Source organism: Adiantum capillus-veneris, chromosome 28, assembly GCF_014529385.1.
Source record: "Adiantum capillus-veneris isolate H3 chromosome 28, ASM1452938v2, whole genome shotgun sequence".
Classification (NCBI taxonomy): domain Eukaryota; kingdom Viridiplantae; phylum Streptophyta; class Polypodiopsida; order Polypodiales; family Pteridaceae; genus Adiantum; species Adiantum capillus-veneris.
In genome coordinates, this window is record NC_140958.1 from 20,186,220 (window position 1) to 20,198,443 (window position 12,224).

Genomic DNA, 12,224 nt, shown 5'->3' on the forward strand with positions numbered 1-12,224 from the left:
AGAGGGAGAGAGAGAGAGGGAGAGAGAGTAGAGCTCCACCCATAGCTCCTTGTTGTGAGCAATGTCGTCATAGCTTCATTGCTTGGTGAAGTGGGTGAAGTGTTGTTTTTGAGTGAGAGAAGGCCTCCTTATATAGGTTTCTGAGAGGGTTTATGATTAGGGATAAACATGCTTAAATCCGCTGATTGGGGTTACTTTTTGCTTAGGGTGGTCAACAGATTGAGGTCACCTGATATGTCACCATCAAGATATTCTCTAGAGTGATGTGAGAGGGGAGGGTGAATGCTTGATTTTTCTGATTGTGACACATGGGGATAAGGCCTTGACCAGCATTTAAGAGCAGGTAGGTGGCTGTTGAAACTGGAGGTTCAGCACATGTCAGGGGGGGACCTGCTGGGTCCTGAATATCAAATTCTCAAAAAAATCCTCAACCATGGCTTCTTTTGACATGTGTTCTTTGAAAAAATCAGCATGTCTCTTTTCAACTCAAAAGTCTTTATCCCTGTTGACTCACCTTTACCATAAGATTTTCTCCTTTTCTCCTCCTGTAACTGCATTGTTGATGCCCAATCACTGCTTCTAGTAACAGTGAACTGTTACCTACCAAATACTTATGGTGCAGTAAAAAATATTTACCATGGGTAAAAAAAAATTACTTCAGGTAAAAAGTGATTTGTATTTACCATGTAGGTGAAAAATATTTACTGTAGGTAAAAAATATTTACTGTGGTAAAAAATATTTACTGTCGGTAAAAAAGTGAAAACGGAGTATGCTGTGCTGTGAGTCCACACGAACATCCTCGTGTAAATTTCTCTAGAAATTCACACCTAGAATGGGCTATTCTGTAAGATATAGGTTGTAGGCATGCATAAGAGCTCGTTCCCACGTATCTTCTGTCCATGGCACTTTTTACTCTTTGGTGCTTGTGAAGTAGATTTTTCTTCTCTTTCGAGATCCCTTGGACTAGAGTATCCTCATCTCCCCAACAACTGACTGTGCCTTTATTGCATCTTCAGAAGGGGTCCTAAAAACCATGCATCAGGTGTGTTCCCTATTCCCCCTCTCCAACGTCTCCGGAACACCAAGTAGAACTTGTCAGTCTACTTTAGAAGTATGATATGGACTAAAGAGCAGACATGCTTATGACAGCTAAGTCTCCTGAGCACCAAACGGATTAGTCATCCATTCTGGAATGATGTCGTAGAGTAAAAAAGGATCCTCTACCCACTAAGAAACATGGACTAATGACTATGATTTATCTTCTCTACCTCATAGTTGACGACGACTATGATTTCAAGAGAGAGCTAATGTCATAAAATATAATATCTAACTTTACCAAATAATATTCTCATATTAAATTGATCATTTTATATGGGAAGATAAAAGGGGAATAAAATTTAGGATATAGATATGTGCTTCTAGACCTATCAACAGGGGATCAAAAGGAGAAATGGTTGTATCTCAATAGGGGTTCAAAAGGAGACGGTCTACCAAAGAGCAATGTGCAACAAGTGCTTCTAGATTTACCTCAGCAAGGGACCAAGAGGAGAGATGGTTACATCTCAATAGGGGTCCAAAAGGAGGTAGTCTTTCAAAGAGCAACGTGCATCTAATGGAGCTTAAAATACCTTAGGGTTAGCTTCATTAAAGACCTCCCAAATTTAGTGTTAAAAAGTCCTTTGACCTTATGCAAGGTAGGGCTAACCTCGAGGTGGGAATCCTATCCAAGCATGATGTGCTAAGATGATTAAAGTGGTTATGGGAACCTTGCCCAGAGCCTGAGGTTAAAATGACTAAGGTTCTTGAAGTCTTAAATTCAAAGATAAACTCTCAAGAGGCATCAACATTTACATGCTTGACTGACTAAGTGCTTGAAGTATTCAATTCAAACCAAATGACTTAATAAGCATAAAAGACACATGTTCAAATGATCCTCCACATGTGGCTCTCATGATGTGCTTGAGTGCTATTGGATAGGTTTCAAAGAGGACCAATGAGAATTCAGATACATAAAAATAAATAATTAAGTTCTTTCTCTCAAAGAGGAAAAAGAGGACACATGTCCAAATGAAATAATCAAATAATGAGTGTGTGTGTGTGTGTGTGTGTGTGTGTGAGAGAGAGAGAGAGAGAGAGAGGTGGAGAAAGTATGAGAGGGGGATATACTCTCCCACATAGACACACACACACACTAAAGTACTGGTCTATGCTTGCTTTAGTTCAACTATCTCCCCCCACTTCGGTTTTTTCCCCCCCTATTGGGACTATAGAGCTTTCTTTGCTCTGCCATACTTTCCTTGTAGTGGGGCTAGGCCCTTGCATAATCAAAGCATAAAAATTTTGGTATCATTATAAGGGTTAGGCGGCCTTTTCTACTCTCTTCTACTCTCTGAGTATGGACTTCCCAGGCAATGGCAATCGCGGATCGAACGTGGGATTTGCACAGTAAGGGGCCGACAGTCGCATTCGTCCCCACCTCTCTGGAAACGTGCACACCTACATATTTAAACAGAGGTGAGGGCACACCTTGGCCCTCACTTAGCCTTGGATTAGGTTTTTTTCTCTCTGCTCTGTATCATTACGCTCTGAATTTGTTGAGCGATGAAGCTTGCTGCTCAAACATCTCAGGTGCCTTGTTTTACTTGCTTTAGCTTTTTTCAGTTATGGTACTATGCATGGTTGGCTCCGAGTGAGATCTGGTTGGTGTAAATACTGTTAATTGATCTTGAAATTAAAATACTGTGCCGGACATGTTCGGCTTGTACCTTGAGAGCTCTCATGCATAAAAAAAAGGGGAGGCTGAGTTGCTGTAAAAAACATGGGTGGATTGTGGTTTAATACTGGTTGTTGTACTAGCTCTATTTCAAGCCATGGTAGGTTTATAGCTGCTGGTTGTTATGGCTCTATTTTCAGCCGTCGTTGCAGGTTGAGCACTACTAGCTGTAAAATTGGTGCTTGTAATAACCGGTTGTAATATTGGGGCTAAGCATAAGTTTGTTGCAGGTGGTCGTACTTAAACCACTGAGGGTTGCTTGTTACATTTATTTAAAAATGATCTTCTTTAAACAAACTGCTCTACATGACTGGCTGGGGTCTTGAGACCTCGTGTTGGTAGCTAATTCTGTTGAAACACTGGCATGGACTGAGGTTCCTCTTTCAAGTAGGTATGGGCTCTGTGGTTGCAGCTAAGTGTTGTTGATTTCACTAATTGTTATCATAACCACCTGGTTGTTTTCCGCTGCAGGGGTTTCTTTGAACTTGCCGATAAGGGTTGTGTGTTTTTTCAAAAAAAAAACTATGTTGAACCATTGCATAGTTGACTTGGGTCTTGACCTTGTTTTGCATGCGGTAACCATCTCCAACAAGTATCAGCTGTTATCCATCTCCATCTTACAGATTTTACAAGTAAAACACATCCAAGGCTAACTAAATTGTTGTCTTGTTTGAATGGATACAGGTAAGGACTCTATCCTATCTTGGAGGGTTTTCTTTTCTTTGGCAAGCAACCTTACTTAATGAAGCACTCATTGAAGAACGGGGAAGTTCTTTTACTACTGGTCTAACTGAAAGAGGATCTCTTTCCTACAATCATTGTACCTAAATAATTCTGATACTGAGTTATTTTTGTACTTATCTGCTCATTGTTCCTTGACCAGTTGTGTTTTGAAGTAAAAGTTCAATTATGTCTTATTAGTTAAGATTTAAACAACTACACACACATCCTATACATAAGGTCTTTCCTTTCTAGGGGAAACCGGGATGCTGGCCTAGGAAATTGGCGTAGGAATGGAGCTCTAATTTGGACCCACAGTCTATAAATCCTTTATTGGTAGAGTGGTGTTAGGTGGCCTCTTTTAGACTCTGTTTTTGGTTCCCTACTCATGGCTACGATAGTCTCTGACTTTGCCAGTTGAAGGTTTGCAGGACCAAGTATACATTACTATTTAGACACTTTGCTAATTTTATGTCACCTCTTTTTCAGGATTGCTCACGTTATAGAATGACAGCTTGCATGAGTACTAATCACAACCCTGAGAATCATGCAAAGATTCTCAATCAGATTAAGCTTTACCTTAAAGACCATAAATGAAAGAATGCCTTGGCTACTATAACTAGACCTTTCCTAGCTAGGAAGGCCAAATTATGTATTACATACTATGGCAAGAAAATGTAAACCTGACCTCACTGTTTTTGCAGACTCTTGCTCTCTCTCAAGGATTGGAACTAACCTCGAAGCCCCTCTCTGTGGCCTCCTCTCTTGTCCTAAGATGTATTAGCAGCTTGGATGCTGCACAACTTATTTATGATTCGGCACTTGCCTCTGATTAAAAACTATCTTTCTTGCATATGTTGTCATTTAATGATTGGGTTAAAATTCTGACTACATTGGACAAAGATTCTTTAGAAGGAGTTAACTTGTTGTCCCAATACATTACCCAACTTCCTGTCCTAGCTTCACAACATCAGCAAGAGCTTGCCCTGTTCTCCTCTTCTGGCGCTGAGCTATCTAACTTCCTTAGAAAATTATGTGGGCTTAACCCCTCGTTTGTCTGCACACTAAATAATCCCTCCATCCCTCAAACTGGGGGCATCTTTTGTAGAGATAGTGCAGCACTGGAAGCAGTAAAATAATTTCAAAATAATCTGTGCTCCCTCAATGATGTTAACCTCCTTGAGATGGTACCAAAAATCTCTAAAGTTTTTCCTATCTTACTAGTAAGACAAATCGAAATTGAGTCCCTCGGAGTTGACCATCAACTGTGGCTTCTGCCAAACAAGGCCTTCATGGCTCCTATTCTTAGTGAAACCTGGGTGTACCTTGCTAACCTTCCTGCCTCAACAGTGGAAGACTGCAAACTCAAGATTCTTAAAGGTGGACAATTCCTGGACAAAGGGGAGCTGATTAAAGCACCTTTCAACCTTCATCTCATCGACCACTCCAAATGCCCTTCAATTGTAGGATTATATATACGCACTGAGAGGAACATGTAATTTGCTAAAAGTAACCCGGATTTCTACACTGAGTCCATCTCAAATATCTTCCGCCCCTACGTGAAATGTGCTTGTAGATTTCTTGATCCCAAAGCTTCCTGTGATTCAAGCATCATGTGGTTTGATCATACAATATGGTACATCCTCAACCATCTGAATCTATTATTCCCAGAGAAACCAATCGACTTTCATCCGTCCCTCATCTGCTCCTGGCTAGGTGGACAAGCTAAGCAGATAGTGATTGCACAAATTGCCTTTAATGTATTCTGTAGTCTCATGCATGATATTCTGAAAGATCTTAAAGCAGATGAGCCCAGTCTATACCTCACCACTTATGCTAACTTTAAAGGGGTCAAGCTCATTACTAGTCTTCTTAAACCTTGTATTGAAGATGATGATTCTCCTGCTCTAAAAAGAGCTAACTCCCTGGCTACTCCCAATTCTTTCACCTCTTTTTTAACACCAAGCTCCTCGTCTAATCGAGGAAAAACTCGTAGCTTTACAAGAGGGAGAGGCAGGTTTCCTACAATCAGAAACTTCCCTGAAATCTAACCCGGTAATATATTGCAGGTCTCAACAAACCCAAGTGGAAGAAGAATTCTCTGCAGAGAAGATCCGAAATGTGGTGCTATCTACATACACTGTCTCTTTCACAATGTACTTCTCGATTGGATTCAACCTAAATATCTTTTTTGTGAGTGCTTTGACTTACTTTTGGGAATATAAACTGCTTGACAATATTCTCATAGGATGGAAATATCATCATCCAATAAAAGGATTAGTATTAAAGAATGACTTTCTTCAGCAAGAAGCAATCCCTTATTGTACATGCATACAGTTTGCCACATTCTGCAGGAATTTTGAAGGAATTGGTAACCATGTCTGCACACTTGGTTTGAGCTGTGAGATAATGACCTTATGTGCCCATTCAGTTGGTCGGTTGCTGGATTGTTTGAGGTATCTTATGGGTGTGCACGAGATTTTATCTTCTTTTGGCGTGAGGCTTTTTGTGAGATAGCCAAATTGGGTAGACAGATGGAGGTTTAGAAATTTGGTAGAGTTACCACAGGTGGTTTCAATGGGTAAGCAACTGGAGTAGATATTGTGTTGCTCTATGAAGAATGATGGGTTTGTAGAGTTTATGAGTAAGATATAGTCGTAATATCTAAAGGGATGGCCTAAAGTTGAGAGAATCTCTTTAGCATTATGTGTGTTGAGAGTGTTAGAGAGGGACTCAAACTCTAGGGAGTGGAGGTAGAGATTGCACCATAGTGGGGAGCATGCAAGTCCCATTGGGATTCCATTGGTTTGCCTATATATTTTCCCTTGACATTGTAAAAACATGTTATTAATGAGCCAATTGTTAAGTTGGAGTACTTCCTTGAGATTAAATGAAAGGCTTGATTTGTATCTATAGGAAGACCAAGTACCCTCTATGCAACTCAATGGGAATCTTTTGAAAGAGATGAACGTTTCTAGAGATGCGGAGAAGGCATGGGAGATTAACAAGGTAAGATGATGGATGAGGCCTTGTACCCCTGCATGTGGGATGTTCTCGAAGCATCTTTTCACATCCCCTGAATAGAATTGTGTTGCATGAGAGGGGAGGTTGAGGATGCAATCGTAAACCGAATCTACAATCCACCAAGATTGTAAATGAAGATGGTGACATAAAAGCGCTTTGTTATTAAGTTTTTTGGCCTGTTCCTTGAGAAGTGGTATACAAGTTTTTAGCAAGCAAGCCATAAGTGTAGAAATTTCTGAGTAGCAACAGGTATCCCCACATGTAATCCATCTAAAAGAGGCCTTATGAAGTTTGTATATGCCGGTAAGGTAGGGGAGAGAGTGGTGTTCTAGAAAGGTGTATTGAGAAAGAAATGTTAGCACAAGGGAGGTAACTCCCTCGATCCCTAGAGGAGATGGTGTAAAATCGTTGCCTTGTAGGCGTTTTTGGGCTTCAAGAAGAACAAAGGCCTTACAAATGATAATCATATTGTTCAGAGTCTTGTCGATGCTAGTAATAAAGAATTTGTTCCTTAGTTCTTTGATTTCTCTTGTGAGATCATTATGGATGTGGTGTTGTACTTTAGAAGGGAGGAACTTCCCACAATAAGCTGAGAACGCATTAGTTAATTTTCCGAGTGCTAGGCCAGAAGGTAGAGTGATGCAACCGGATTTTATGAGATATAAGAGTGCTTGATTTAGCTCCTCAAATGCTTCTATGAAATTAGGTGGCTTAGTTGGTATGTGACCAAGACCGTGGCCACAAAGATGAGCAAGAGAGGTACTCATAAAATCACAAAAGTTCGTGGAAATTACGTGTTGTGCGGTGTTTTCCAAATTACAAAAGCATTCATGGGGTGTGAGAGAGGTGAAAACTTCCTTCGCATTACAGAGAGTTACTTTCAAAGGGGGATCAAAAGCCCAACTAAACATGCATTCATCCCATAGGGGAGTGGTGGAAATGCCAAGCCCAAAGAAAAACAAGCTAAAGAAAGAGGTGAGATTTTTGATATCAAGCAAGGGGTTGACAAAATGAAGGGGTACAAAGGTGCCCTTCGCCTTGCACTTGGGGATGAACCGAGAGCGTCCATGCACATCCTTGGAAACTTGCATCAATCATAAAGGAGGGATTTAGCACTAGCTACACATGCCTGGGTGAAGTCTGGTTTGGTTTTTGGAGTTGGGATGGGGGGTGGGGCAGAAGCTTGGACAAAGAAAGGTGGAAAAGTGGGGGTGGGGTTTTGAGGGGTGCGGCTACTAGCGGTGGAGTTGGCTGGGGAGGGTGTCTTCCATCTTGGAGGTGTAGTAGAGGTATTCGAGCGTTGAGAGGGGAAGTTCCTTCCTCTTCCACATGCAGTTTGATTCCCTTCTCCGCGTGCTTTTTTGGCCGAACGCGTATCATGGGATGCCTTCGAAATTGGAGCAACTGCCGCATTCACAAAAGTATCCACTTCCGTGGATGAACTGCAAGAAGGTGCTTTTTGGCTAAACAAAACAGAATGAGTGATAGCATCCTTTAGATTTTGCCTGTAGAATGTATGGAGGAGGAGAGCTTTAATCACTTCTTGGGCTTCTTTAGCAACCCAACTCATAAAGGCAATAGTAGACCGTTTAAGGCTTGAGCTTGGAAAGAAACGAGATAGTTGATTGAGAACCAACCATAAAGCATGATCGAACCACAAAACATTGTTGTCCCGGCAATGATCCCCTTGCCCAATATGCTCGCAACTGCACTTAAGAAAAGGTCGGTGCACGTTCCATACTTGTGTAGTATAATTAGTATCTTGGTTTGTGGTAGAGATGACACCCTTAACCCCGACCACGCAACCAAAAGTTGCATTACAGCGGCGTGGTTCGAAAAAAGACATAGAGAAAGGGGTAGCAATTAGAGTGTTTTCAAAAAGGTTGGAGTTATTGCCCTCAAGAATCTGCATAAGACCTTCCTTGATCGCAATCTTATCATGATCGTTAAGTAGAGTAAGGAGAAGATTCTCAGGGAGGGGAGCAAGTAGAGTAAAATTACCGAAGGACCAAGCTTCGTGGTGAGCTTTACCCAAAAACATTTCCAAAATCCGGCTCGGGATGAAGGGATCGGTGTAGGTTTCAAAGGGCTTTGTGGTGAGGCTTCGACTCGGTGTAGTAATGGTGAAGTCTTTGTTTGCAAGCATCTGCTCCTCTTCGTCAAGATCCATAGGTAAGAGTGAGCTTTCGGTAGCAGTTGGTGGCGTTGTGATGATCTCTGAAAAACCATTAAGCAAATGTCTCTTTCTCTGCCGGGTTAGTGGGTCGTTTCACAGCCGCTTTCCATTACTCTCCATGAAACGTCGCATCAAATTTGGTGCATGCTCGAGCCACTCTTTCCGCTCACGCTCATCTGCATTAATAATTGCGGGCAAATTTGCTGCCAAATCACGTAGGCGGGTAATCGCAGCAGGAGGGTTTTCCCGTGCCATGGCATACAAGCGGAACCATGCGGGAAGGTCAAGAGTGGATAGTATTGTGGTATCTTTAGCCTGCTGAGAAGGGGTGGCTCCATCAAATTCAAGCAGAGTGGAGTGAAAGCTAGGGTCGCTAATACAAAGGAGCAAACCCTGGACAATAACTGAAGGGGGGAAATTTTGTGCAGAGTATCCTCGAGCCATAAGGCTCTCATCCCATCCTGAGAAAGCCGCAGCTAGCTGTAAGGCATGGAAAAGAAATTAGAAAACAGAAGAATAAAGAAACATAAAGGGATAATTTAAAAGAAAACTTAACTATGTACGGGGTTAGGCAAATTAAGGGGAAGGAACAGGATTGCGAAAATAAAAGTGCACAGAGAGAGAGAGAGAGAGAGAGAGAGAGAGAGAGAGAGAGAGAGAGAGAGAGAGAGAGAGAGAGAGAGAGAGAGAGAGAGAGAGAGAGAGAGAGGAAGAGGGCCAAAGAAATGGCTAACCAAGTCGCAGGGAGGCAGAAACATAAAAAAGATACCCCAGCAGGCAAACATGCCAAGAGAAGGGAGTAAATGCAGGTTCCGATCCATGAGAATCAATCGGCCAGCAAGAGACAGAGAGAGAGAGAGAGAAGCTCAGAGAGAGAGAGAGAGAGAGAGAGAGAGAGAGAGAGAGAGAGAGAGAGAGAGAGAGAGAGAGAGAGAGAGAGAGAACCTATTTACAACTCTAATATAGATACCTGAACATTGCAACCCAGAGACTAATTTTGGCAACAAGAGATGTAGTTAGCAAGCGTCATTAAGGGAGTTGGTTATGTAGGCTTTGGAGATGAATTGCTCTCTTATTTTCAAACATAATTGCCTTTTTTGAAGGATAATTTGTGACAAATTACATGCTAAGTACTCAAAAACAGATCTCAATTGTCAAAAAAGAATAATGATTTGAAAATCTTGATCAATCTAGCCAAAATAGATACAAGGGTGTTTTGGGGATTTTTGAAATTTGAGGGGTATTTTGATTAAAAAAAATTTCAATAATATATTAACGTCTTCAAGAGGCCAAAATGACCTATGAGACACAAACTGGTAAATTTGATACCATGTTTGGGTATGAAAGAAATATAAAATGAAACTAGAAGTGCTACTAGCTAGAAGAGAGAGAGAGAGAGAGAGAGAGAGAGAGAGAGAGAGAGAGAGCTAGAGCTAGATCATCATCATCACCCATAGGTTTCCTCTCTCTCTCTCTCTCTCTCAATCGTTCTAAAAGAAATTAATGGTTTTAGTAGAATTGTGATCTTTTCTGATGGTTTCTACTAAAAAATAATGTTTTTAGTAGATTTGTGATCTTTTCTTATGGTTTTGAAGAGAGAGAGAGAGAGAGAGAGAGAGAGAGAGAGAGAGAGAGAGAAAGAGGGAGGACAAGTTAAGAGAGATAGAGAAGTTGATATCTATACTATATATTAAGGAGACTGGTTTTTCAGTGCCATGTGTCAAACTTTGCTGCATCCGGTGAGTTTCGACGTCCTTTTGGGTATATATAAGTGTGTACTGCATGAACATCTATATTAGTGCAAAGAGTTTGGTAAAGGTTCTACATGATATTTTAGACATTTTTGCAAAGTAAGAAGATGTACTCTTGATAGCTATTGTTCTCATATAGTGCTACATGTCATAAACTTTTGCTCCGAAGGCATCACATACCTTAGGTCTATTATTATATAAGTTAATGATACACACACACACAGACCTCACAAAACACGTAATTCTATAACCAACACACCTACATACACGGTTGTATAAATACATAACCACATTAACAAAAGACTATGAAACCTTTTTCGCTTTGTCTAACAACCAGCTATTATATCTATTCAAAAATTCTAGAAACCTATACTCTTATCACCTGTATGAGATCATGTATTGATAAAGAAAACTTTAAAAGCAATTGCAAAGAAAAAGCATGATAGTTAGAAATCATGGGAGGACGAAGAAGTGAATGTATCCAAGGTCTTTACAAGTCTAGCCTGAGTAAAAACATGAGAGAATTAGGGAAAATCAATCACGGTGACATGGATTCCATTGCTATGAAAACCATCAAGGTGAACTCATTCATCTTATCGACAACATGATAATTGTTCTAAAGTGTGTAATTCAACACGTCCTCTTGCTCTGCAATGTTAACTAAAGAGAGTACATAGGCGCACGAGTGATTTAACATTGGGGAGAGAGAGAGAGAGAGAGAGAGACTCTAACGATGAGAGAGAAACTAGAGAGCTAGACAGATATGCTCCGGCAACATCCGGCCACACCTGATATGTAGAGAGAGAGAGAGAGAGATAGAGAGAGAGAGAGAGAGAGAGAGGACCACCCACGAGAACTGGATGCACGACGATGTGTGTGTGTGTGTGTGTGTGTGTGTGTCTGACAACACCCATCCAAAGAGAGAGCCGCTCAGAGTTCTGACATGTGTGTCATTAATTTAATTTGTGTCATAGTAAGAGCGAACGAGACCCGCCGATAGGCGGGTCGCGCAAGCTAGTTGTTATGAATATCTGCCATCTCTCCCAACCATAAAAATTTATTCTTTTTTGAATAAGTTTCAGTATCCTATTCATGATCAAGTTTCCACCATGGCCTTGGCTTGTCTCTCAAGTGAGTGATAGCATGCTTTTCTCTATCTCTTTAAACCAATAAAAAAGGGGAATATGCTCGTGTAAATACCCACAAAACTTCTAGTAAATATAGGTGTCTCTCTTTTGCTTTTAAATCCCCAAGCAAGCATTGCACTTTTCCATTAAAATCAAAGCGAATCTATTCAAATTCCCCTTATAAGATCGATTTTAGAATTGAACAAAAGTATGGGAGTTCATACTTTGTTCAATTCTAAAACGATTTCAGTGGGTCTTGGAGAAGGTTTTTAAAAAAATGGAAAGGTGGGAGTTTGTGTTGCTCCCCTTCCCAAACCGAATAAAAGTGATCAATTCATTCATGCTCCCTTACATTGCCTTCACCGGTCCTCTCCTCAAAATAGCAAGATGCAACTAGAAGGAGTTCTTGAAACCTGTTAAGAGATTCTTATGGAAGAACAACACCAAAGTCTCATCCCCATGGAAGTGGGCAAAATGGGAATTGATTACTCGTCCGACTTCCCAAGGCGGCCTCGGAATCCACAACCCGATCGTGCATGTCCAAGTCTTTTGTGCCAAGTTTGTGGTTGCTTTAGCAAAGCAAGATCAAGCCTGGGCTATCATGACCAAGGATATGATTGACAAATCAAAGATTTGCTCTAAAGGAGGACAG

General features: G+C 41.0%; 1 protein-coding gene across 1 annotated transcript; it reads right to left on the reverse strand.

Moving 5' to 3' along the window:
- Nucleotides 1–7,508: 7,508 nt before the first annotated feature.
- On the reverse strand, nt 7,509–8,949 carry LOC147420153 (uncharacterized). Its single transcript, XM_086504492.1, has 3 exons — nt 8,808–8,949; nt 8,520–8,735; nt 7,509–7,603 (listed from the first exon to the last, which is right to left on the reverse strand). The coding sequence occupies exons 1-3, from the start codon at nt 8,947–8,949 to the stop codon at nt 7,509–7,511; spliced, it is 453 nt and encodes a 150-aa protein (XP_086360618.1).
- Between the last annotated feature and the right edge of the window lie 3,275 nt (nt 8,950–12,224).

Coding starts and splice junctions, on each gene's coding strand:
- LOC147420153 (XM_086504492.1), bottom strand. CDS start 8,949: ATGGCACGGGAAAACCCTCCTGCTGCGATTACCCGCCTACGTGATTTG. Junction 8,736..8,807: donor GATGCGACGTTTCATGGAGA/GTAATGGAAAGC, acceptor ATGGTTTTTCAG/AGATCATCACAACGCCACCA. Junction 7,604..8,519: donor CCACGAAGCTTGGTCCTTCG/GTAATTTTACTC, acceptor TGATTGATGCAA/GTTTCCAAGGATGTGCATGG.